The 27,968-nt window shown below is 38.9% G+C and overlaps 1 protein-coding gene across 1 annotated transcript; it reads right to left on the bottom strand.

The window, feature by feature from the left end:
• Positions 1 to 27,963, bottom strand: LOC137029955 (leukocyte immunoglobulin-like receptor subfamily A member 1). Its single transcript, XM_067399803.1, has 10 exons — positions 27,842 to 27,963; positions 25,183 to 25,521; positions 24,020 to 24,304; positions 21,358 to 21,636; positions 20,665 to 21,015; positions 20,311 to 20,589; positions 18,986 to 19,249; positions 18,161 to 18,406; positions 17,355 to 17,450; positions 1 to 446 (listed from the first exon to the last, which is right to left on the bottom strand). Exons 1-10 carry the CDS (start codon positions 27,942 to 27,944, stop codon positions 394 to 396), a joined length of 2,295 nt encoding a protein of 764 aa, XP_067255904.1. The 5' UTR covers positions 27,945 to 27,963; the 3' UTR covers positions 1 to 393.
• Positions 27,964 to 27,968: the final 5 nt, after the last annotated feature.

Here is a 27,968-nt window from a genome sequence, read left to right as displayed (position 1 = left end):
TATATGTTTTATTTAGTTTTGTTCATCCCTGAGAGTCTTTAAAGGGAAACTATCAACAAAGAAAATGAATGATGAAATGCGTTCAAAATATTTAATTTCAAAAATTGCAAAAAAAAAAAAAAAAAAAAAAAAAAAAATCAGCAGTTATGTTTATACAGAACATACAGAATAAAACATCTTTACTAATTACTCAAACAATTGATCTAGAACAGGCATCAGCATCAGTGTCAAGCTTTTACTTTTGGAAGACAGAATAACAGCACAAACATGACAAATATATTACAAATTACAACCCACAATATTTTCAAACCGTGTTTAAGGAAAAATAAATGCTGGCAGAACATTCAAACATGTTGACAGAATTAACAATATTTTTAAACATTAATATCAGATTCAATTTTCTTCTTCTGTTACGGCGTACTGACTTTGGTCTTCAGCAGATGAAACTGTGAAATAAATTATTGCTTCAATGAATGACCATCATCTGTTGAAAATATTGATCTATATAAAAAGACAAACAATATGGCATGTCTGCCCATGAGGGAATATGTGAATTGATTGGGAAAAGACAAAGAGAGAGAGGAAATTGTGTGTATTATATTTATTTTATTTATATATTTATTTTAAAAGATATTATTAGATACATAATACTATTTAATATATTCTTCTTGATCTGTCATTTCAACATATAATGTTTGTCTTATATGAAATAACAAAAGTGATTAATTAATGGGCTCCTATTCCTTAAAAATAACATGTTGGAATATTTAAGGACTGAGACTTCAGACTTCAAAATGTAAGAGATTTGTCCACTGGCTGCTCAATTGGATTTAGAGAAATTATTTTTTCAACCAAACTAAAAGGAGTGACTCAGGGCAGAGATTCATGGACACAATCAAATCTATAAAAATCAGGAAGGTTTAAATTTGGTTAACACATTTACACCAGCAGCCATATCACCCTGTAGCCCAAGACTGGTTGCCCACTGAAGCTAAGCAGGGCTGATTAGTACCTGGATGGGAGACCTCCTGGGAAAACTAGGTTGCTGCTGGAAGAGGGGTTAGTGAGGCCAGCAGGGGGTGCTCATCCTGTGGTCTGTGTGGGTCCTAACACCCCAGTATAGTATACCCTCTGCTCTCATACCACCTCAGAAATTATAACAAATTCACAAACAAAAGGGAAAACTAGACCTCTGTCATTCTTTGGGCCTGTATATAGTGAACGGTTACATACAGGAAGAGTCTTTTTGCAGTTATACCTTTAACTCTAGGTAAGAATACATTATTTCATTACAGACAATGACCCAGTGCATCTCAGAGCATTCACAGTCAGTCCTCAAACACCTCTGTCAGACAACTGTAAAATTACATTATATCTAAAACGACCTCAAACTAATGACTAATCACGCAGACAGCCCTCTCATATACTAAAGCTAAAACAATCATCCAAGTGGACAAAAAACAGCACCGAAAATGATCATAGTGCAATAGAAAGTCAAACTATCAAATTATTATTGGACAATTTTATAATTAACACATATCCACAAAATAAAATAGGCATAAATCTGCATCAACATATTCCACCAATCAGCATCCATGTGCAATTTGAAAAAATCATCAAAAAGGAAACCAAAAAACCTTGACAGTTTCCTTGACAGTGAGTGTAAAAGTATTAGAACAACAGTACGAGATCTTTCCAATCAAAAACAGAGACCCAGACAATCAAGAACTCCACCATCAATATCATGAAGCTCTTAAAGTCTACAAACAAACTCTAAGAGCAAAAAAGGAAGAGCATACAGAGCAATTATTTCAAGCAATGGAGAAGTCAATAAATACCAGTAACTTCTGGAACAATTGGAACACTCTCTATAGACCACAACAGGAAGAATTGGTCATTCAAAACGGGAACATATGGAGGACACACTTTGAAAATTTGTACAAAACAACCAAAACAAATCCTGCTCAAAAGAAATAAAAACCAAATTAGAAATCCTGAAAGAAAAAAATAAAGACAATCAGAAACCCCTGGACTTCCCAATTAAAATAAACGAGCTAACAGATAGACTACATGCATTAAAACCCAACAAGGCATGTGGCATTGATGGAATATTAAATGAAATGATCAAATACACCACTGACAAATTCAAGACTGCAATAATCAAATTCAACATTGTTTTGAGTGTTTGATATTTCCCCGACACCTGGAATCAAGGCCTGATTACACCAATCCTTAAACAAGGAGACAAATTTGAGCCAAACAATTGCAGAGGCATATGCGTCAATAGCAACCTGGGGAAAATATTCTGTTCGATTATTAATATAAGATTGCATAACTTTCTCAAAACCCACAAAATCCTGGATAAAAGTCATATTGGATTTCTGCCCAAGCACAGAACATCTGACCATATTTACACCCTCCACACGATCATTAATAAACATGTATACCAAAACAAAACCAAAATCTTTGCTTGCTTTGTTGACTTTGAAAAGGCTTTCGATTCAATCTGACATGAAGGACTCTTCCTAAAACTACTGGAATATGGGACTGGAGGGAAAACATTTGATTTGATCTGCACCATGTATAAAAACAATACATGTGCTGTAAAAATAGGGAACAAACGGACAGAATTTTTCTACAAACAACGAGGAGTCTGTCAAGGTTGCCTGTTGAGCCCCACCATTTAACATTTATATAAACGATTTAGCCAAAGCATTAAATAAATCGACTGCCCCAGACATCCCTGACTGAATCAGAGATCAAATGTCTCCTCTTTGCAGATGATTTAGTCATTCTGTCAAAAACAAAAGAGGGACTACAAAAACTCTTCGACATCATAGAGACATTCAGTCAAACATGGGCTCTTAAAATTAACTTGGCAAAAACAAAAATAATGATTTTTCAAAACAGATCCAGGTGTAGGGAAAATAGATACACCTTTAGATCAGGAAACCAGGTCCTCCAACAGGCCTATGAATACACCTATCTGGGTCTAAATCTGAGTTCAACAGGGAACTTCAATCTGGCTGTGAAAGAGCTGAGAGCAAAAGCAATGAGAGTCTTCTACATGATTAAAAATACAACTTGACATGAAATTCCAATTTAAACCTGGATGAAAATATTAAAAACAATAATTGAACCAATTGCTCTATATGGCAGTGAGGTATGGGAACCCTTAAAAACCCAAGATTTTTCCAAAAGGCAAAAAGAAGAAATTGAAACTCTTCATATTCAAATTTGTAAAAGCATCTTAAAAGTAAACAGAGCGACACCAAACAACTCATGCAGAGCTGAATTAGGACAATACCCGCACTTCAAATACAGTAATCCGAGCTCATACCAGGCAGATACTAGTCTACAGTGTCAGGAGCAGAATCTGATCAGGAGTGCCTTACAGCTGGTGCTGAAACTGCAGCCAAACCTACACAGCACAATCCAGCCCAACCAAACTGTTCAATTACAAAAACAAAATTACATCAACTATTGGATGCCACTAAATTACAAAAGAAGATGGAACTCTATTTACAACTAAAAAGAGACTACAAACCAGCAGAATATCTAAGCTGTGTTAAAGAACATAAAGTGAGAAAGACCCTAACCAGATACAGGCTGAGTGAGCCTAGCTGTAGAGAGAGGACGGCACAGGCAGAGATGGCAGCCGCAAGAGCAGAGACTGTGTTCACTGTGTTCTCAGAGAAAGGTGGAGTCAGAGGAACACTTCCTGCTGCACTGTGATCACTATCTCAACATTCGATCGGACTATTTCACTAAATTCCAACTACTAGAACCAAATTTTATGGCATTATCAAATACAGAAAAAATAAATCATATTCTGGGATTTGGGAGATCTGGGAGTTAAATGAAACGGCAGCAAAATACGTAAGAGCTTGCCACAATCTAAGAGAGTCAGCAGCCAGTGGACAAAACTAGAGTCAGAAATATTCTTAACATCTAAATGTACAGTTTTTTTTTTTTTTTTTTTTTTTGGTTGTTGTTATTTCTTGTGTGTGTGTATATATATATATATATATATATATATATATATATAAATGTTTATTCTTATTTTGTTTATGCATTATATAATCATTATTTGTTCATTGCTTATGTAATGGCCACTGCTTTGGCAATACTGTGTAAGTCATACCAATAAAGCAAATTTGAATCGAATCGAATCAAATCGAATTGAATTGAATAGAATTGGAGATAGAGTGTTCCTTTGAGCAGCAGAAGCAACAAATTGAGCTCTTGATTATTTTACTTTTAATGTTGTTTTAAAATAAGACAGACATTTAGTTCTGACAAATTTTAAAACAAAAAGACTTCTTACAACATATGACCCACAAGAGGAGTTTAAATCAACCAAGAAAAACAGCAGAAGACAACTCACTGAGAGCAACCCAAAGGGCCACACAACTGCCACAGAGAGAAGACCTCTCAAACTGTGACCCTTCCAGACCAAGGCCTGTATGATGTTATTCACAGACTAAAACCTCAGAGAAAAGAAGGAGGTCATTTGGTCATTTTGGTCTTATTTTGGTCTTGTTTTACTGCACAGATTTTGATCAATATTTTAATATTGGGGACATGTTGACCAATATTTGTATATAATTCACAGAGTTTTTTCAGTTAATTGTTTACATTATAAAACCAGCGATGGCCACTGCAGCATGCAAGCCCCGCCCCTTTGTGTACCCTCAGAGGAGCTCTGAACATTCTAAACAGCTCCACAGGCATAAACAGATAAAGGACCATCCTGAAACACTGTTTGCTGACTATGATGACAATTCAATGATCAACCTGCTCTTCTACACTGAAAACAGCTCCTTATGGCATACTGCTTTGTGCCAACACTTTACCTTCACCACAAAAAGAGGCATCTGCAAAGGCAGACAGATCCTGGTATTTGAAGATGCTGCAGGAAATAAGGAATCAAGAATTGTATCTCTGAACTTATATCACAACGGCACTGTCATGATCCAAGGCTCGGAGCCTGCCCTCCAAGCATTTACAGCTGACTTTATACATATTAAACAGCAGGCATGTCTTAATACAAGTCTCATACAAGATCATACACATAGAAAAACAACCCCTTCTCCTGTAAAAGACATCCACAAGAAGAAAACTACTACAACAGCCTTAATTCAATCTCCCATGTCAAAAATTAAAGATAATTTTTTACGCCTGAAAATAGATGTGGTGGAACTAAAATAATTAATAATGTACAAGAGACTGAATACCTGCTGAGAAACAAAGAACAGATGTCAAAGGAACTTCACCAAGCCAGAGAAGAGCTGAAGGAATTAAAAATTTTCAACTTTCAGAAGACAAGTAGCTGAAATTAAAACAGAAATGCATGAAGAACTGTCTGTGTTGAAATCAGAACTTCGAAAGAAAGATGAACTTATAAATAACATGAAGGAACAACTTCTTCATGTTTAAACTTCCAAAGGATCTCACACTAAACACTTGACCTGTCTCCCCACTGACAATCACCAATCACCCACAGTGGACGATCCTCACTCTTCATCAGATCCACAGACCAACATCCACAGCAACGATCCAGATAACCCCACTGAAACAGAAGCTCTTATTCTCATCGACTCCAATGGAAAATACATAAATGAGAAACTCGTTTCCAAAAATGAAAGCACAGAAAATGTGGTGCCCAAATACAAGCAGGGCTCTTCAGATCTTATCTGAAAAAAAATCTGAAAGAAATTTCCAAGCACAGTAGTCCACACAGGGACAAACGAAGAACAACGTGGCTCCTATGCTGAGAGAGGTGGCCATCAGAGCCTCAGAACGCTTCCCAGAAGCTAAAATAACCCTGTCCATGTTACTGCCACAGAGTCATGTGCCTTTTCACGTGATCCATGGAAACAATGTAGAACTTTCCAGAACCTGTGCATTCATTCCAAACATTCACCTGGCCTAAAAACATTCGATCCCATCATATGTCAACATCATCTGCTCCAAACTTGTCAAATAATGTACAAGAGTAATACGCATAGGCACACACTTAAAATGAAACTGTCAATATCAATGTGAAATATTCAAGGCTTAAATTCAACAGTCTTTGGACTAAAGAGTTCAAAAACAGATTTACAGAAGAACATCAAAGAGATATTATAATTCTACAGGAGACATGGAGCAGGGCAGACGCTATCACCCACTGCCCACCCAACTACAGAGAAATCATCCTACCATCACAAAAACTTAACACAATCCGACAGGAAAGAGACTCAGGAGGACAAATAATCTGGTACAAATCAAAATTCCACAACCACATCAACACAGTAAAGCAAGGTAAATACTACACCTGGCTTAAAATCCACAAGGAACTGCTCCCATTCAGAAAAGATATATTCCTATGTGCCATATCCCATCATCAGAGTCCCCCTACTACAGCAAAGACAGCATAACCTGATATTGCTGAGTTCAACATGTTCAGGGACAAGTTTAAAGATTATGTCAAGTTTAGGCTTAAAATCATGAATTGGTGCTTCTACATCAGTGTTATTCATCTATCATTTTCCTCTGATTTTTGGGATAACTTATGGGTAGAATTAGGTATAGGGGTAGGAATAGGGTTAAGACTAGAATGTTGTTCCAGGATCAACAAAATATGTTGACACAGGAACGCATCTAACTCAACAATATCGTAATATCATATAGTAAATAAGAATGGAAAAGTCCTCCTGTAGCTCTGTCGAAGCCTGGGTGTGAATATCATCAATGGAAGGTTACGAGGAAACACTTTAGGGAGATTTATATTTTGTTCACCTCTTGGGAATAGCACAGTTGATTATATGATAACAGACATAGATCCTTCATCTCTCAGATCATTCACTGCTAAAGAACTAACCCCTCTGTCTGATCACAGTCAAATCACTGTGTATCTCAAAAAAAAATAATAATAATAACAATGAAGAATATCAGAAAGCATTTAGCAGCCAAAAAATACAAACGTTGATAGATAACTTTCTAAATAACACCTATACTCACATTAATGAAGGTGTTAATCTTGCTATCAGAGATATAAATTACATATTTGAAAAATCAGCAAAACAATCCAAATTGAAAACAAAAAATGGAAAAAATAAAATACCCCAAAATAACAAAAATTGGTTTGATCAGGACTGCCAAACTATTCGCAAAAAAATTAGAACATTGTCAAATCAGAAACACAAAGATCCAAATAATGTAGAGATCCGCCTTCTTTACAGTGAAACACTAAAACAATACAAACATACACTCAGAACCAAAAAAGCACAATACACCCAAAAACAACTGACAATAATCGACAAGTCTGTGAACACAAACCAATTTGGGGAAAATTGGAACAATCTGAAAAAAAAAACTGATTATGAAGAATTGGCAATCCAAAATAAGCAAATTCAAACAATCAACCAATTGGAAAAACGTCTTGGGTCTTGGGAATCCTCTGCATTTTTGTGTTCGTGAAGCACTATTGTATCTAACCAATGAGAGAACGCGATGTCAGAGGCGGGTGACGTCACGAACCGGAACCTATAAAGCATGCCCGGAAACAAAGAACGCTAGCTTCTGTGACATGTCTGAAGTAAGCGCTCCAGGCATGCTGGAGGTACGGCAACGTGACGTAGCGTCTCGTTCCCTTACTCAGGGAACAAGGGTTACACTCGTAACCCAAGACGTTCCCTTTCGTGGGAACTATCGACGCTACGTCAGTGACGTGATGGGAACGCTGTCCCAACTACGCCGTGCCTCCGAGTGCCTGGCTACTATCTTGTAAAACCAAAGCACCCGGAGTTCTACTCACATTAAGATTATAAAATCTGATGAAGGTGTGCTGGGATGACCATCCAGCAGAACCACATATGTCATTAATGGATACTCCTGACATTAAGGCCTTTGAGGCCGCCATACCCCTAGTCGAGTGAACACGGACAGCTAATGGAGATGGCTGTCCAGCCCCCTCATAAGCAAGTGAGATAGCCTCGACCACCCCCTTGCTCATTCTCTGCTTAGATGCTGGACCTCCTTTCTAATGAGACCCATAAAACACACAAACAATTTATCTGTTTTTCCCCACAGGGCAGCTCTGTGGACATATGCATCTAAAGCCCTCACTGGACAGAGCAGATTGAGTTTCTCCTGATCCGAAGTTGTAAATGGAGGAAGATGGAAGGCCTAAAGTACGATGGAACCTGGGACTTTGGTGGGGACCTTAGGCATATAGCCTGGTCTAGTGTGCAGGAACGCTTTGACCATTCCAGGTGCAAATTCCAAACACAAAGAAGCAGCTGAAAGTGCTTGAAGATCTCCTATTCTTTTAAGAGATGAAATAGCCAGTAGAAATATGGTCTTTAAGGGTGAGGAATTTCTCTGAAACTTCCTCTAGTGGTTCGAAGGGAGCCTTGGCTAACCCTTCTAATACCACGGCCGAGTCCCAGGCCAGAGTCCTTGTAGGTACTGAAGGCCCCAGCCTCAGAGTACCACGGAGGAAGCGTATAAAAAAGGGGGTCTCGACCTACCGAGGAATCCCCCAGAGGACTATGGCCAAAAATGGCCGCATACACTTCCTCGTGGAGGGAGCTCTGGAGAGGAGTATGGTCTCCACAACCTCAGTTGGGAGAGCAGCATGTATGAGCCTGGCCCCCTCAGAGGCCAGGCCCACAGTCTCCATAGTTCTGGGCATGGATGAATTATCATGCTGCCCGCTTGAGACAGGAGGTCCTGCCTGAGAGGAAGCTCCATCAGGGAGCCATCTAGAAGTGGCACTAGGTCTGAGAACCATATTTTGGTTGGCCAGTACAGGGCTATCAATATTAGACTGACCCCTTCCTGGCGTATTTTCTCCAGAACTCCCGGGAGCAGAGCGAACGGGGAAATGCATACAGACGCAGCCTCGGCCACGTCTGTACCATGGCATCCAGACCCAGTGGTGCTGAATGAGATAGGAAGAACCACAGTGGACACCGGATTGATTCCCCTGAAGCAAATAGGTCGATTTCAGCTCGACCAAAGTTTTCCAAAGTGAGCTCCACACCTCAGTATGGAGACTCCATTCCCCGGGCCTCGGCCCCTGCCTCGACAGGGCGTCTGCCCCCACATTTTAATGCCCTCAGGTCTGGGAAGAAGTATTTTACTGCAAGAAATACCGCCATCATTTCCAGCTGATTTAAGTGCCAGGAACTGATGGTCCTCCCAGAGACCCTGAGCTGAGCGACCACTCATGATCGCCCCCCAGCCCATGAGAGAAGCATCCGTCGTAAGCATTACGCGACGACGAGAAGTCCCAAACATGGGTACTGGGACAGGAACCAAGGCTTTTTCCACATGACCAGATCACGAAGGCATCGCCGCGTGAATTTTGATCTTGCGAAAAGGATTTCCCCTCGGAGAAAACCCCTTGGTCCTGAGCCACCACTGTAAGAGTCTCATGTGCAGAAGGCCAAAAGTTATCACGTTGGACGCAGCTGCCATAAGACCCAACAGTCTCTGAAACTTTTACAGTGAATGACTAGTCAAGAGAGACCACCGTCGTGTTGTCCGTACGGACCAACACGTGGTGGCCCCTCAGGTCTGGGAGGAAGTGTTTCAATTCTAGAGACACCGCCATCATCTCCAGCCGATTTATGTGCCAGGAGAGCTGATGGTCCTCCCTTAGACCCTGAGCCGAGCGACCACTCATGATCGCCCCCCCCAGACCGTGAGGGAAGCATCTGTCGTAAGCATCACGCGACGGCGAGGAGTTCCCAGCACGGGTCCCTGGGACAGGAACCAAGGCTTTTTCCACATGACCAGAGCACGAAGGCATCGCCGCGTGACTTTGATCATGTGAAAAGGATTTCCCCTCAGGGAAAACCCCTTGGTCCTGAGCCACCACTGTAAGGGTCTCATGTGCAGAAGGCCAATAGTAATAACGTTGGACGCAGCTGCCATCAGACCCATCAGTCTCTGAAACTGTTTTACAGTGAGTGACTGGCCTAACTTCACCCCATTCACGGCTCCGAGAATGGAATTCACATGAGCAGGAGACAGCTGCGCCTGCATCGTGGTAGAATCCCAGATTACTCCTAGATAGTTTGCAACCTGACTCGGAACCAGCACACTCTTTTTGGCATTGAGCCTCAGCCCAAGCTTTTTCATGTGCGACAGAACAACATCTCGATGTTGAACTGCCAACTGTTCTGTTTGAGCTAATATCAACCAATCGTCGATATAGTTCAGCACGTAGATGCCCTGGAGTCTCAATGGAGCCAGCGCTGCATCCACGCACTTCATGAACGTGCGGGGTGATAATGATAGGCTGAAAGGAAGAACCCTGTATTGGTAAGCTTTGTCCCCGAAAGCAAACCTGAGGAACTTCCTATGAGAAGGATGGATGGATACATGAAAGTTAGCATCTTTCAGGTCTATCACAACAAACCAGCTCCTCGGACCTGATCTGTCCCTTCTTTGGAACAATGAAGTATAGGTTGTAAAACCCTGACAGCTTGCTGGGAGGAGAACCCCTTCTATAGCTCCTTTTTGCAAGAGCGTCATAACCTCCTGTTCCATTACCAGAGACTGCTCAGGGCCACCACTGTGGGAAGGACCCCACTGAATTCTGTAACCCTGTTCTACCATGAGCAGCACCCATTTCGAAATATTCGGAAGAAGTTTCCATTCCCCCAAAAATTCTACTAAGGGAACCAGCCTCTCGAGACTGGTCTCTGGTGTTTTTTGAGCACTTGGCTCGTTTATCTGGCACGGCGCACCGGCAGATAAGCGAATCATGTGCTGGCCGACCCTCCTCGAAGGATCGACGGGGACTGCTGCGCCCTGTCGCACACTGGGTGGCAGGGTTGGCAGAACAGCCCCCTGAGGGCACCGATGGGGAACGATAGATGTTAATCGTCGAACCCCTTCGGAGGGGACTGCCCTCAGAAACCCTGACCCATGACCGTCAGGATTTCTTTTGGGAAGCCTTCCGGGAAATAATGACGGTCCTCAGATCCGCCCTACCCCCAGAAGGCTTCTGCTGTACAGCGCGCACCGATCCCCAAGCTTTCCGCGGGGGAGCACGGGCGGCCACACTAGCTTTCTGCTGGGACCTGTATCCCGAGGAGCCGGCTATCGGCTGAGGCTGCTCCCGCCCAGCAGCCTCAGGGCGCTGCCGAATAAGCCTTGCCCACCAGACTCGATGCTTGTTTTAGTGGTTTGGTGGGCAACGTCGGGGATTTCAGGGACGATGCAGACTCGGGCGAGAGATAGCTCGCAAGCGTCTCCTCAACCCGAGGCATCGCCCCATAACCGTGTTGCTTCAGCCCCGTGATATTACTGTACAATGTCGTTTTTGGGCTGAAGACACGGTACTGCACGGGTCTATTCCACGACCTCGACACCTCGGTGTGGAGGTCGGGAAAGAACGGCAGTCCCCGACGCTGGGGTAGTGACCTAGCTGGGAGGAAGCGTTCATCTAACTTGCTTTTTATTTTTGGAACGCTCTCCTCCGCGGGCCAGCTTATTTTCAGTTTTTTTTTTTTTTTTACTGCCCGGGTCACTACCTCCATAAGCTCCTCATGGGCTGGAGATGAGGATGACGGTCCCTCATCACCACCCTCGACACCTTCAACATCAACCTCCTCGGAGGAAGATATATTCAGTGCCGGTGCCTCCCTTTGCGGGGAAGAAACCGCAGCGCGTGCTTCCACCACCAAAGGAGAGACACTAGATCTAGCAGGTAAGGGAAGCGATAAGGCAGAGCCCGTCTCTCCCCCCTCTGCTAGATCCATTTGTGAACCCCACGAGTGCAGCCTTCGCTGTGCCTCAGCAGCAGCGGGACCAGACCCGCGGGGAACACTCGCCGCGGCGCCCTCCTCAAAGAGCGCCCGGCGTGAGCGCAGCGCCCTGAGAGTGAGCCGCTCACAGTGCACACAGACAGCCCCCTCAAGAGCTGCCTGTGCGTGCTCAACTCCCAGGCATTTCACACACATCTCGTGTGTATCTCCCTCCACGATGAATCGCGGGCAAGGAGGTGCACACTTAGTGAAACGCTGGCTTTTCTCCGTCATTTTATATATATATATGTATGTCTTTTATGTGTCTTGTTAGAAACTCTTGTCCTCAGACAAAGAGATCACTTTCTGGCGAGATGGTAGACAGACAACAGTAAATAAGACAGACAAGATACAAATAGCGCTTACTGAAGACAACAGAAGCTAGCGTTCTTTGTTTCCGGGCATGCTTTATAGGTTCCGGTTCGTGACGTCACCCGCCTCTGACGTTGCGTTCTCTCATTGGTTAGATACAATAGTGCTTCACGAACACAAAAATGCAGAGGATTCCCATCACGTCACTGACGTAGCGTCGATAGTTCCCACGAAAGGGAACTAGAATTAACAATCAAAGATAACCAAAGCCCATTAGATTTCCCAATAACTGATAAAAAACTTAAAGAAGAAATTAACAAACTCCAACACAAAAAAGCATCTGGACCTCATGGGATATTAAATGAAATGATAAAACACACAAGCAGTTAATTCCAATTGGCCATTCTAAAACTATTCAATGTGGTTCTGATTGTAGGCTACTTCCCTGACATCTGGAATCAAGGTTTGATAACACCAATCTTTAAAAACAGAGATAAACTTGATCCTAACAACTACAGAGGCATCTGTGTGAGCAGCAACCTGGGAAAGTTATCGTGTAGCATAATAAATGCTCGACTATTACACTTCATCATCACACACAATGTACTGAGCAGAAGTCGAATCGGATTTTTACCAAATTACCGTACATCTGATCACATCTATAAATTACATACTCTAATTGAAAAACTTAGCACATGTAGATTATATTATAGGGTCTTTGGGGTCTTTTTAGACCCCAAACGAAGTTTGCACAAATAAAAAAAAAAATATTCTCTTTGTCCAAATGACATGAAATTTTGGACCGTTGTTAACACTTTGTAGATCTATGAAGAAAAAAAAATAGGAGTACACTCAGGGTCTTCAGGGTCTCCACAGACCCCAGGCAATAAAATGTAATTTTGTTATAAAATAACTGCTTTTTAAAAAACAAATGTAATTTTACTCTGTTTATTAATGTTTTTACTTCATATTTGTGCAGTTTTTGGAGGATTTCTCGTATCTTTTAAATTTATATAAATAAATAAATAAATAAATAAATATTTTTACAAAAACAGCTTTTTATGTAAAATTCACTTTATAAAAGACCCACATTTCTAACTTTCATTCATGGGGATAACATGGATAATTTGACATGTTTTAGTGTAAGATTTTTGCCCATCTTTTGGAAAATGCAGTTTTAAAAGTAAAAAAAAAAAAATCACTTTTACCAGTAGATGGCTGCAGAGCTCCAGTATTTGCTATGTTATTTGACTAACTGAAAGACATCTTTTCATAAGTTTTTTTTTGTTGTTGTTGTTGTTGTTGTTGGATTCATATCTAAATGTTATGAAATCACAATTATAACAATAAAAATTACTTTTTGTCAAAGTTTAGCATTTTTCCAAAATGTTGATTTTGAGGATGAATTTTGTCCATTTTCACAGTGGAGTCTCATCATAATGTAACAATATTGAAAAACTATTTTATTTTTTTTTTTTTTCATTACAAAAAATACTAAACTTTGAAAAAAAGTACCCTTTATTGTTATAATTGTGCTTTCATAATATTTAGATATGAATCCAACTGAAAAAAAAAACTTATGAAAAGATGTCTTTCAGTCATACAAATAGCACATAGCATATAGTGGAGCTCTGCAGCCATCTACTGGTAAAAATTAAAACTTTTAAAACTGCATTTTCCAAAAGATGGGCAAAAATCTTACACTAAACCATGTCAAATTATCCATGTTATCCCCATGAATGAAAATTAGAAATATGTGTCTTTTATAAAGTGAATTTTACATAAAAAGCTGTTTTTGTATAAAAACCTATTTAAAAAAAATATTTTTTAATTTATTTATATAAATTTAGAAAATATGATAAATCCTCCAAAAACTATACAAATATGGAGTAAGACATTAATAAACAGAGTAAAATTACATTTGTTTTTTAAAAAAACAAGTATTTTGTTACAAAATTGCATTTTGTTGCCTGGGGTCTGTGGAGACCCCGAAGACCCTGAGTGTACTTCCCAAACGAAGACCGCATAAGGGTTAAACCATATTACTCTGTTATATTACTTAGATGTACATTTTGCTTATATAAATGTCCAATTCCTCGTCTTTTTTTTCCCTCTCTTTTCTAGTTTATATACTTACATACATTAGTAATTCATTTTGCACTACATTTTAGTGTAGTTCTACATATACTTTTATATATTATTATTACTATTATTATTCTTTTTTTCATTTAATACATATATGCACATATATTTGTAAGCAGCCCAGCTGCAATTGCTTTGGCAATACAAATGTATAGTTTTTGTCATGCCAATAAAGCACACTTGAATTGAAAAATTGAAATTGAATTGAGAGAGAGAGAGAGAGAGAGAGAGAGAGAGAGAGAGAGAGAGTTAACTTATAAAGGCCAGATCCTACAGCATAGCACCAGCTACTGTTATCGACATCAGCGCTTCGGGAAGTTTTGGTCTGGCTGTCAAAACACTGAGCGAAAGGGCTCGGAGGGGTTTTTAGGATAATACAGTATCAGATCACAGTCACACAGTCCTCAGTCTGAACAGGTCAGTAAATCTTCTACCATCTTCAGATCAGAAGGTTAAACTGTATCCACTCCCCCCCCAAATTTATATGGAGTAAAGACAGTCCTGCCCAGTATGAAGCTGCGCTCCAAAGCACTCATGTTCAGAACATGATAGACTCATTTCTATTGACCTCATTTAGCGAAGAGAGAAAAAAAACCCCCACCAATTCAGCAACTGAACAATTAACAAAAATCTTCTCTACAGTGGTCAGAAAAGTGCTGAGAAAAAGAAAAAATTATAGAAGCAAAAAAGAAATGGCTAATGCTGGTTGGTTTGATAAAGAATGCCAAAAAGTAAGAAAAGAATTACGGTCATTATCAAACAAAAAACAGAGACACAGCAAACCAACAAATACGAGCCACATCAACAAACCCTTAAAATGTACAAGTCACTATTAATACAGAGAAAAGCTGATCACATGAAAATAAAAATAAACAAGATTGAGGACGTAGTCAATCAAAATTCTTTTTGGGAATTATGGAACAATTTAGACAAATCCAAAAAAGCCAAACACCTTCCCATCTATGACCCTAAAATCTGGACCGAACATTTTGGAAATCTTTATTCACCAAACGAACCAACCCTCGCCCAAAAACATCTGACCTCTCAGCTACATTACCTGGAACGCACTATAAAAGACCAGCTAAATCATTTAGACCCATAGCATTAAATGAACTGATAGACAAGATGAAATGGATGGAATATCTAATGAGATGCTGAAACATAGTAGCCCCAAACTGAAAGATGCTATTCTAAAATTGTTCAACCTCTTTTTAAAATCAGGACGATTTCCTGAAATATGGAAAGAAAATTTGATAACAATTTTTAAACAAGGTGAGAAGTACGACCCAAATAATTACAGAGGCATCACAGTGAGCAGTAACCTCGGAAAACTATTCTGTTCCATTATTAATGACAGATTAGTTCAGTTCATTCAAGAACACAAAATTTTAAAGAACTGTCAAATTGGATTCATGCCCAATCAGAGAACATCAAATCACATTTACACACTTTCCACACTGATTATATATATATATATATATATATATATATATATATATATATGAGTTGGCATCAGCACTTGAGGAGTCCTCCTGTCCTGGTCTGACCCTCGAGGGCAGAGAAATCAAATGCCTCCTGTACGCCGACGACCTTCTGCTGCTGTCACCTCATTAAGAGGTGACAGCAGCAGCCTCTCAATTCTTGAGAAGTACAGAAGTGACTGGGCCTTATCAATTAACATGGAAAAATCCAAAATCATGATCCTACACACACACACACACACACACACACACACACACACACACAAAAAAACTCGCCTTACTTACAAAAAATATAATTTTACATTCGGGGAAACACTTCTTAATCATGTCACATATTATAATTATTTGGGTCTCACAATCTCAGCTTCTGGACAATTTGAAATGGCAATGAAATATCTGACCGATAAGGCAAGCAGGGCTTATTACAATATAAGAAAATCACTGTTCAAATTCAACCCACCTATTAAACTTTGAATAAAAATTTTCAATACCATCTGCAAGCCCATTCTTTTGAATGGTTGTGAAATCTGGGGCCCCAAATTTAAATTAAACTATGAATCGTGGGACAAAAACCCTGTTGAAATTTTTTTGAGTTCTGCAAAAACATCCTGGGTCTTCACAGAAATTGGCACCTTACTTGATAAAAATAAAAGAATATCGTCAGAGAAAGCTCTTGGCGAATTATCGTTTGAGCGACCACAGCCTGTATATAATATAATATATATAAAAAAAACATATACATGGCTATATTGTATATGTTATCACATAACTTAACAAGTGGTAAAAAATACAGGGTAGATAAATACAGAGAGCAGTAATGAGGGAAAAAAAAAAATTAAAGAAAAGGGTTTTTTTTTTTTTTCTTTGTCCCTCATAATATGGCAGGAGGACACATACTGCGCTGCCAGGTGGATACATTTCTCTTTCTCTCCAAAAATATAACGGAGGTTGCCTATGTGGCTTGCTTGCTGGAATTCAGGTAGAATTTGACCAACTTGGGTGAAATAAGTTTCTCTAATGTTGTTATATTTGTTACACTGTGTGAGGAAGTGCAGTTCATCCTCTATGACTCCATCAGAGCAGTGTGAACAGAGTCTGAGCTCTCTGGCTCTCCAGCTCAGCTTGTGTTGGCCCGTCTCTCTCTCTCTCTCTCTCTCTCTCTCTCTCTCTCTCTCTCTATATATATATATATATATATATATATATATATATATATAACCTGTTACATGTTTATTGCTTTGGCAACATTGTGCCATCCCACAGTCATGCCAATAAAGCTCAAATGAATTGAATTGAAATGCCCTTCATACTTGGTGAAGATGATAACACAACAACACTATAGCTGCAATATATGTGTTAGCCATTCACAGCATTAGAGATGGATAACTCTCGAGACCTGCTCTATTTATTCATTTACTTAGATGGATTTATTTACTATGCTACATATGACATGTATACATATATGTTTTGTTTGTTTGTTTGTTTTATTTATTTATATATAATATGTTAATGTTTTGGCAACATTGTAATACACAGTCATGCTAATAAAGCTCAACTGAAATTGAAATTGAGAGAGAGAGAGAGAGAGAGAGATATCAGACAGAAGTTTTACCTCTCGCTCTGTAACATTTGTAAAGCAGCATGACTGTCGCTAGTAGATATGGACAAGCTGCCAGAAGAAAACTGAGGATCTGACCTGAACGTGACACTGAAAAACACAAGCACATTATTGAGCAACATTACGGGCTTCAAAAACATTCTTGAGAAACCCAGTTTTGTGAGTGAATACAAAAGCTTTGAAATATTTCAACTCCAATCACATATTATTCCACCACTATGTATTAAAGAGATAGTTCATTCAAAAAATAATATTCTGTCAAAATTTACTGCAACTGTTGTTCAAACCTGTATGAATTTATTTCTTCTTTTTTCACTTTCACAAAAACCATAATTTTTTTCCATATATTTATATCCACAGAAGAAAGAAAGTAATGAGATTGAGTAAATGATGACAGAATAGTATATTAATATAAGTTATTCATTTTATTGTTAAAGGGGTAAGAAAAAAAATCTCCTCTTCAGATCAAAAATGACACTGACCACATATGAACACAACCAGATTCATTCCTTGCTGCTTTTTAAACAAAGAAAAAATAAATAAATAAAATCTTGATTTCATTGAATTGTGGGATGTTGTTTTTTATAAGGTGTTGATTTCACTATTTAGTATATTTTGCATATGATTTGATAGTTATACTTTCATTCATGTGAGTTTTGTGAAACAATAAATACTGATGTCAATAATTGATTGTTCTCCAGCAGAAATAAGATCCATATAATAATAGTGTGGCGAATCTCGTCAGATGCTCATGAATCAAATCAAATCATCTCACAGTTACAGACTCCAGTGACTCTCACCTCTGACTGAGACCCAGCTGTGGAGTGACTGTCCTCTCTCTGTTTTACAGTAGTAGAAACCCTCATGTGGCTTTGAGACAGTAGTGATGTTCATCTCTCCTGTCGTCTGATTCTGGACCAGTGATCCGTCTTTATAGAAATCAGCGCTGAGGATCGAGGAGTTTGTAGATCGATGTAAACAGTGTAGAGTCAGAGTCTCTCCCTCAATCACAGGATCAACAGAACTCACCAGAATCACTTCACCATCTACTAACACAAGAAATGTGTGCTTAATACTGTAAATAGTAAGAATAGCAAAACAATACATTAGCAAAATACAAATATTATTATTAATTGCATTGTATTTTATGCTTCCTGCACTTTTAAAGTCATACAATATTTTGTAAGGAAAAATCAAACAATGAAGGTCTACCCCTGCATCAGTATGGCACAAGAAGATCCTAAAGGCACAAATAAGATTGTACAAATTCATATGCATTATAGCCACCAATCTTTCAAAATATAAAATAGTTAACCACAGATTTTTAACCGCAGGCATAAAATCAGATCCATTTTGCAGCTTAATCTGTCAATTTATATTGGAAGAGACTGCCTGATGAAAATTAAAATTGACCAATCACATTATGCTTTGCTTTTATGTACTATTTAGTGGCGTGCTTATCTAACATAATAATAAATGTATGTGGAAAAACTCATTCAAATAATTGTGCAGAAGTCAGCCTGTGATCAGCTGTACAGAAAACAATTAGTGGAAAATGTGTGTAGACTGTAATTAGAATTTAGATTATTACATTAGTAGATGATGTGACTAGAAACAGGACTCACCATGTACACTGATGTTTCGAGGATGACGTTTCTCTCCAGATTCAGACTGACACCAGTACACTCCAGTGTCAGATGTGCTGAGAGACTCGATTACACATGCAGATCCTGTTTGATTTGAACAAGTTTTTGTGTCTTTGTCTGTGTATCTTCTCACTGTCCATCCAGCAGAGTTACTCTGATCCTCACAACTCAGAGAGAGAGAGTCAGATGAGAAGTGTTGACCTCTGCTGGGACTGATGACCAGAGACACTGAAGCAGAAACACCTGAAAAGAGAAATATTTCATTAAAAACTGACAGCAAAGAGACTGCAATGAAATTCAAATATGCAGGGGCGTAGTTAGTGTGGGGGGGGGGGGGTAACCCCCCCCAATATTCAAATGCTTCAGTTACAACCCCCCCAATATTTCAACATAAAAATCACCATAGATCAGATGAAAAATATGTAGAATTAATTTATTTTGAAGCAATAATTTCGTTTCTATTGAAATATGAGTTCGTCATAATAAATGAGAGAAAAAAATACCTCCCCCTCCATTGAACCGATTGGTAACGTCCAACCAATGCGTGTCGCACTTTCACCAAAACAACGCGAATGGCGCTCTACTGTTTGAATGAGAGAGTACGGGTAGCTCAAAAAATGAAGAGAACCGCTTCCAAGCCGACTACATTAAACTGCTGGTCAAAGAGAGACGTTAAAAAGAATTCAGCATGTACTGAGAAGGAGGTATGAGAATATTGTAATAGCTAGGTACACTCCACATATATTTTAGTTAGCTAGTCCATTGCAATTAAGCCATAGCTAACAGTGTAACTGCAACCAGTTACCAAAACAGCCGTCTGTTTTGTTAGTTCATGTTTTAATAGTGTCTGTATTTATCAATGACAAAAGTATTCACATCGGTGTTTGTTTTCTTCCTAAATTAATCTGACTTTTGAACGAATTGGCTGAATGAACGATTTAAGTGACTGACTCAAAAAAAAAACGAATCGCTGCCACCTACTGGCTGTGTTAATATTAAACATAATTTCTTTCTTTTTAGAATTACAGTTATGTTAGAATTTGATGAATGATTATACATAAATTTCATAAAGTTATGATAGATAGATAGATAGATAGATAGATAGATAGATAGATAGATAGATAGATAGATAGATAGATAGATAGATAGAAAATAAATTATCCAATAAATGTTACACACAAAACAGATTATTATAAAAAAAAAATAAAAAAAAAACAGACAGCATACCAACGTTCAACCCCCCCAATGTTGAAACCAAATCTACGCCCTTGCAAATATGGATGAGTACAAACATAAACACTCACCAGTGACCCACAGTGGCTGTGTGCTGCTGTTGTGTGTGTAATAGGCTGGTCGTCCTCTCTCTGCTCTGCACGTATAAACTCCTGTGTGCTGTAGAGCAGCAGGACTGAGAGTGTAAGATTCTCCAGCTCCTCTGCTGCTGTCTGACAGATGATCATGATCTCTGAACCAGCTGAACGTCCAGCCTGTAGAGGAGCCTGAAACCTCACAGATCAGAGTCACTGATTCTCCTTCAGTCAGCCACGGCTGTGGAGACACTCGCACTGCTGCCTGAGCTTCATCTGAACAAAACATCATGAGTTACAGAGCCATAGAGAAACTGATGGAGAAGCTGATCACAACAAACACAAACTCACCTGATACAGTCAGAGTAACAGCATCACTGCTCTGAGAGATCTGAGTGTTTATCTGTCCTGCACAGGTGTATTTACCACTGTGAAAGTGATCAACACTGCTGATGTTCAACTCTTGTGTTGAGCACAGACGGACAGCTTCTCTGTGTTTCTGTTTATTGACTCCACTGGTGCAGCACTCTTGTTTTGTACATCGGTTGGCAGAGTTTATATTCAAGTTGTTGGTTCCCTCTATTTCCCATCTGTATGTCCACTCAGTGTCTCCTCCCCACTTTATATCACATCTAAGAGTGACTGTTTCTCCTCTGAACACTCGTTCATCAGGTCGTACCGTCAGCACAGCTTTAGGACTCTCTGTACAAACACAAATTATTACATTTATTTGAAGTTTTAGATATTCTGCAGATATTGTCTCTGATCTGTATGTTGAATCACACTATTCTCTCTGGCCTTGTTTCCACCTGGTATTAAAATGCGTTTTGGTTGATCGGATCACTAGTGGACGATACTAAATACAGGAGCAAACGGGGTGTAAAAATGCTTTGAGCTTGTTCACTTTCATCCACTTCCAGAGACAGTCGAAAAACACATTCAACTGGATTGCTTTCGTAGTGAAAACGCTCATTTATTTGAAGTTTTAGATGTTCTGTAGATATTGTCTCTGATCTGTATGTTGAATCACATGTTCTCTCTCACCTGTAACATTGACCCACAGTGCATCACTGTAGTTTGTGTAATAGACTGGTTTCCCTCTTCCAGCTCTACACCAGTACTGGCCTCCATCAGACATTGAATCAATCTTCAGTCTGTAGGGGTTTCTTTCTCTCTTCTCTGTCTCAGGGTTCAGTGTGTGTTTGTACCAGTAAAAGTCCCAGTATCCAGTGGACGGATCCATGCGACAGGTCAAAGTCACTGTGTTTCCTGTCAGTGCAGCTCCTGCAGGATCTGATGTGAGTTCAGGCTTTGGCTTTAGACCTGCAGGAGAACAAGAACAGATTCAGACCCTCAAAAGTCAGAGTTCACCTGTGTTTGACAAATCAATGAGTATTTATCTACAACAGTTGATACAGAAGAGACTAAGTGTTGAAATACAGATTTTAGATTATAGCATTAAACAGATCTAAATATGAACTACATTAAAAATGTTTGTAATTATTAGTAAAAAGTAAAAACTAAATAAAATATTTACATTCATATCTAGACTATAAGAATGAAGGTTCTTTTACATTCACATATCACACAAATGTGGATTATACAATATTTACATAATTTAAGGGTTTAAAAACGTTGTAGATTCAGTACTAAAAATTAATTAGTGGTAATGACGAGTTTATCTGTTGCTTTGTGTTTGATGAGTGATTTTCTTTTGAACATCTGGAGTTTCTTTTCCTCTGTAATACTCAGTAAAATGATCCTTTATGTCTGCTGTGAAATAACTGGACAGTCCGAACTTTCTGTGTCTGAGCTACAATGTATTTTTCTGGTCACGTACAAAGTGCAGAGTTTTGACGGCGACAGCCATATTGTTTTAGCAGATATTCGTCTCTGTGAATCAGTATGTCATTTTGTCTCTGGACAGTAATGTTTGGGTTTTGCTCAGAACTAGTTACTCGTGACCATCACCAGGTTAAAAAGGACTGTCTGATGTGATTTAGACTAAAATACTCTTCTTTTTGAGCCATTTTTGACCATTTCCTTCATTATAATAGCGATCAACACATAGCTAAAAAAAAAAAAAAACAAACAAGCAAAACAACAGCAACAACATGTTCTTCTAGTGAAGAATGAAGGTGATTAAATGATGACTGTATTTTCATTGTGTCGGATAAAATAAATCTTAAATCTAATGTTTGATGAACTGTAAACCATAATCAGGTACAAAATGATGACAAGATCGCCTGAAAAGCAAAGCAAAGCTACATTTGTATAAAGACTCACAGATTCTCAAAGTGTGAGCAGCAAAAAAAAAAAAAAAATCTAATGGAAAGATGTTTTATGTTTATTAAAAAAAAAAAAAAACGACTTTAATGTTATTGAATGGATAGAATTAAAGTGTAATAAGCAGCCATTAACACATTTCTGTTGTTGTTCAGGTCTGTGTTCACATGTGTGAGACGGATTTAGCTGTTGTGTCACGTCTCTGTTTTATCAGAACTCTTGCTATGAATGTTGTATTTTTAAATTACACTCCAAGTAAAAAATGCTTCAGCTTTAAAGCTGCAGTCCTCGATTTTTCCTCTTTGTCGCCATCTCTGTTTGAAACATGCGATTGCAGTCATATGCGGAACAGTTATCTGTACGTGCGTTGTGCCTCGGCACAGCTCGTCAGCGCAGATGAATCTAATGTTTGCTGTCAGTCACTGCACCAGTGTGGATACTGAACTTCAGAATCACAGATTCTACGTCTTGAAAGTATGACCAATATAAGAATTTTCACTGGAAAATATCATCTGAACAAGTAAGTAACATTTCTGCCACTTTTGTTCTGACCAACTGAGGAAAAAAGCATTAGGCCTACAATAAATTGTGCTGCCAATGATGATTAAATCTAATGATCGCTTAGCTTGGATCACGCCAAACCGTGCAAATTATTATTACTGTTATATTGTTCTCAAATTGTTAATGTTAACAACATCAGCATTGTGTGACTGTGTATTTAGTGTATATTGGCATTACCTGTAGATTTCAATTTCTGTAGCCACTCAACAGTCTGAAGTCTTTTGCTTTTTGACTACGGGTGAATCTCCAGTTGTCACTGATGATTGTCATTTGGACTTTTCTGGATTACAATCTGCCATCAAAATGTTTGATTTTAATTTTTGAGTTTAATTATTCCAGCTGCTGTGAGAAAAGGCTATAAATGATCCGCTACAAGCAGCGTCCTCACGTGATAAAACCGACTAGCCTGGACGGGACTCCTTCCTTTTTGTTTACAGACGTGACGTAATGACGCACAGACGAACTGCTGCATGCTCGAATTTCCCGCGGAAATCCACGATGTCGCTCTTATTATAAAACATTATTACAAGCTTACCGTTGTGAATTGAGACAAGATAATTAGATAGTTTTGAACACTGGCTGGTTATGTACTTGCTCAAAAATTGATTTTGGATCATTTTTAACCAAAAAAAGTTACGGACTGCAGCTTTAAAATGCATTTTCAGATCTGCATTCAGTTTCATTGTTTTGCTCCGTCAAGTTGTTTTGAACATAAGAACAGAGAATTATTTAAAATCAAGCCCTCAAAATAGGAGTGAAAACTGTATTTATCATCAGTGTGAATGAAAAATAGACTCTTGATTGGTTGTGTGATCATGATCATGAAGACAGTTTATGAGGACAATGATGTTCAACTCACCCTTCAAAGAGAGAGAAACAGCAGAGCTTGATCGTGATGAAACTGATCTTCCATCTATGTGTCCTTTACACGTGTACTGACCCTCATCAGTCTTAACAGCTTCAACAATACTGAGAGTGTCTCTGTTTACAGTGTAATGCCCAGATGTCTGTAACACACTGTAGTCTTTATTCCATTCATATTTCCAGTCACTGTGATCAGAGTTTATCACACACTTCAGATTGACTCTCTCTCCAGTGAATACAGATCTGTCTGGTGTCACAGTCAGTGTAGGTGTGGGTAAATCTGTGAATAAAGACAAAAACACACAGAGAATCAAACAGCTCTTTCAGGGAAAATTATTCTGTAAATGTTTTACAAAACTATGTAGTTTATCCATTATTTTATTTCATATTTAATATAATATGTTCTGGTTTGCTTTTGTACTGTCATAGTTTTCTCATGTGTTTTGAGGAGGCTCCGGCTCCGTCACGTCCTCAATATTCTAGTCTGAAAAACTGCTTCGATGACACTCAACAACAGATAAACTGTGGCTCCATAACATTTCTATCCTGACATTGTTCTGACTGAGATGATCATGTCTCCCTCTGACCGTTTCATTCAGCTGCAGATGATCATTAAAGATTTTCAGACTTGAACCTGGCATTTCTCTTAAAACACTTCTAAAATATATCACACACAAGGCTGAAATTATTAGCAAAATAATATTGCTTTTGGAGCTTCAATGAGTACATAATGCAGACAAAACTTCTGTTTTCTATGCAAAACATTTCATTTTTGTTTTTAAATACATCAAAAATGTTTGTAATTATAGGTAAAAAATAAAATTTTTATACTGATATTCATTTCTAGTCTGCATGTTTATTCTTTTGTATTCACATAAACACACAACTGCAGGTTGTGCAATATTTATATAATTTAAGACAGTAAAAAATAGTGCCAAATTAAACTTGTAATGTGATGAGGTCATGTGACAGTTTGAATCATTGTTGCATAATATGATCTGTTTCACATACTATTAAGAAATAGGTATAATACAGTATATAATATGCTGAATTCAGTAAGCAGTAAGATAATTTCCATTCTGAACAAAACCACAGTCTCTCCATTGGATGTGTGTTCACAGTAGTGAAAGTTTAGGAGGACAATGATGTTCAACTCACCCTTCACAGAGAGATAAACAGAGCTTGATTTTGATGAGTTTGGTCTTTCATCTCTCAGTCCTCTACACCAGTACTGATCCTGATCAGATGTAACAGCTCCAACAATACTGAGAGTGTCTCTGTTTACAGTGTAACGCTCAGACTTCTGTAACTTCACACTGGATCTGCTGCCTTTATACCACTCATATCTCCACTCATGTGTCCAGTCTCTCCACTGATATGTCTGGTAATTTCTCCAGATCCAGCCACTGTAAGTCTCTATCACACACTTCAGATTGACTCTCTCTCCAGTGCATACAGATCTGTCTGGTGTCACAGTCAGTGTAGATGTGGGTAAATCTGTGAAGAAACACAAATCTGTTAATATTTTGTTTTTTATCAACTAAATGGTTTCATGCAAATTCAAAATATGGTCATAATGTGCAGAGTTTTGACAGTGACAGCCGTTTTTCCCCCTTTCTTTCTTTTTCTGCAGAATATCAGTGATCAGAGATGTCTGTAAACTGTCAGTAAACAGAGGCTGCATGTTTTGTTTCTAAACTCTATATGACAGAAATCATGAAAAGAATTTAGTCTCCATCATCCTGTCCTGAGTCACTGGACTTATTTTATGATACATTTATTGTGCTTTTGTGTTCTCTTTGAACTCTGAAAGCTCACAGCCTCATCTATTACAATATCAATCAGCACATTATTAAAAAATGTTCTAAAGAAAAACATACAGATTTGGAAGGACATGATACAGCATCTATCTATTCAGGAAATTCCAGTGCTTTCAAAGAATAATGCTAAAGTTTTGGGTAAGTCCCGGGAATATTACTTATACTTAAGAGCATTAGGCAGGTTATAATCAACATTTTTTTTTTTTTTAATGATAAATATATCAACAAATGTTGAAGCAAAAAGGCTAAATATATATATATATATAAAAAAAACTTATTCAGCCTTATCTTTACAAGCACAGACTGTTTTTTTAGTCCAGTCAATTTTTCTTTTTTAATTTATTGAAAACATCAAAAACTATATAATTTGTGTGTACAGCAATATTATAGTTTAATCAGTAATAAAAATATAATGTTCCCTTTCATGTGAACATCGACGCTGCGTAGTGGCTTTGGGGACGCCTCTGCGCGTTTTGTCTTGAAGCACTCGTGAAATCGAACCAATAGTGTGACGGGACGTCAGTGCGGACCAGGAAGCTATAAGCACTCCTGAGAACAAAGAACACCAGCTTCTGTGTCTTCAGCAACGCTTATAGTGTGTCTTATTTGGTGTTGTCTGTCATTTACATATACAGAAACTTTTGTTTGAGAACAAGAGTATCAGTATTACACCACATAGTATATAAAAGACACTATAATGGCGAGCAAACAGCATCAGACCGTGTTTCCCTACTTTCATTACTTCACGGGCAGGGATACACACGAGCTCTGTGTTGTTTGTCTGGGAGCGGAGCATGCCCAGGCGGCCCTCGAGGGGGTTGTTTGCGAGCATTGTAATATAAAACCTCTCCACTCCCGCCGGGCGCTCTCTGAGGAAGGTGCCGCGGCTCGCGTTCTTCGTGGTCGGGTCCCGCGCATCTGCCGAGGCAGAGCGGCGGCTCAGATCATGGAGTTCGCAGATGAATTTGGCAGAGGGGTTAGAGACGGGCGCTGCCCTTTCTCTGCCCTTACCTGCCAGTTTCAGTGCCGTCTCCCAGGTGGAAGCACGCTCTGCGGTTTCTTCACCCGGGTTGAGGCACCGGTAGCCTACTTCACATGTCCAGCTCTGAGGAGGTGGATCTTGTGATATTGATTTGAGGACTCGCTACCTCACACACATATCGTGTTTCAAAATCACACGTTTATTCTAACATCAAAAACAAATCAGTTGTGTTTGAAAGCCATGATTATTTTGTTTAATATTCAGACCGTGAAATACTTGTCTGATTATTTTCTCGATTTAACTGAGAAGTTAAATATCTTTCTGAATTTGTCAACTTACAAATATTGAAGATATATATTTGTATATAAAGAAAGTGAACAGCAGCTTGAGTTGCGTTCCTTCCAGTGCTATACTACAAAGCGAGTAAGGATGCACACGATGTTTTGTTTGCTGAGAGTGGAGCATGCACGTCAGTTCACAGCTGACAGTGTTCATTCATAAAATGTCCCGAAGTGTAAAGAGAAGTATGCACTAGCGAGAGTTTTTAGCTCCACTCCTGTTGGCTTTATTCTCGAGGGAATAAAAGTCTAACGCAAGGCTCGAATCTCGCGTTTGCCGCGGCAGCGCGTGGATTAAGCCTGCTGCAATAAAGAACATATAGCTCGGATCTCGCGTTTGCCAAGGCAGCGCGCAGATTAAGTCCGCAATAAAGAATATACGGCTCGGATCTCGCGTTTGCCGAGGCTGCGCATAGATATCGTGCCCGTAATATATTTTATATGTTTATATATACGTTTATTTATATTTGGAGGGAACTGAGTAGACGGGAGTTCCCTTTCTCTCTTTCCCTATAATATTACAAACTATTTCGAGCTATAATTCTTTTTGTATTCTAATATATTCAGCCTGTCATTTTTTACTTTGTTTTTGGCTGCATTTAATTTGAGAATTAAATGAAATATTGAATACATTAAATTCTGAGGAATTTAAAAAGAAAAGAAGCCGGTCTGCCAACCCTGCCACCTCGTGTGCTTCAGGACGCAGCGGTTTCCAGTGATCCTCCAAGGAAAGGAGGGTCCTAGAGTAGTCAGTTCAGTTGTTACCTGCCGGTTCGCCATTTCAGGGCACTGGTCTGACCGTTC

Source organism: Chanodichthys erythropterus, chromosome 11, assembly GCF_024489055.1.
Source record: "Chanodichthys erythropterus isolate Z2021 chromosome 11, ASM2448905v1, whole genome shotgun sequence".
NCBI classification, from domain to species: Eukaryota; Metazoa; Chordata; class Actinopteri; order Cypriniformes; family Xenocyprididae; genus Chanodichthys; species Chanodichthys erythropterus.
Note: the sequence above shows the minus strand (reverse complement) of the source record. Positions and strands in the feature narration are given on the sequence as shown.

Excerpts from the sequence above, each read along its gene's own strand:
- LOC137029955 (XM_067399803.1), bottom strand. The coding sequence starts at position 27,944 with ATGGCGAACCGGCAGGTAACAACTGAACTGACTACTCTAGGACCCTCC. Across the intron at positions 25,522-27,841 it reads GAAGCACACGAGGTGGCAGG|ATTTACCCACATCTACACTG; the intron begins GTTGGCAGACCG and ends GTTTCTTCACAG. Across the intron at positions 21,016-21,357 it reads ACTGTGGGTCAATGTTACAG|AGAGTCCTAAAGCTGTGCTG; the intron begins GTGAGAGAGAAC and ends GTGTTTGTACAG.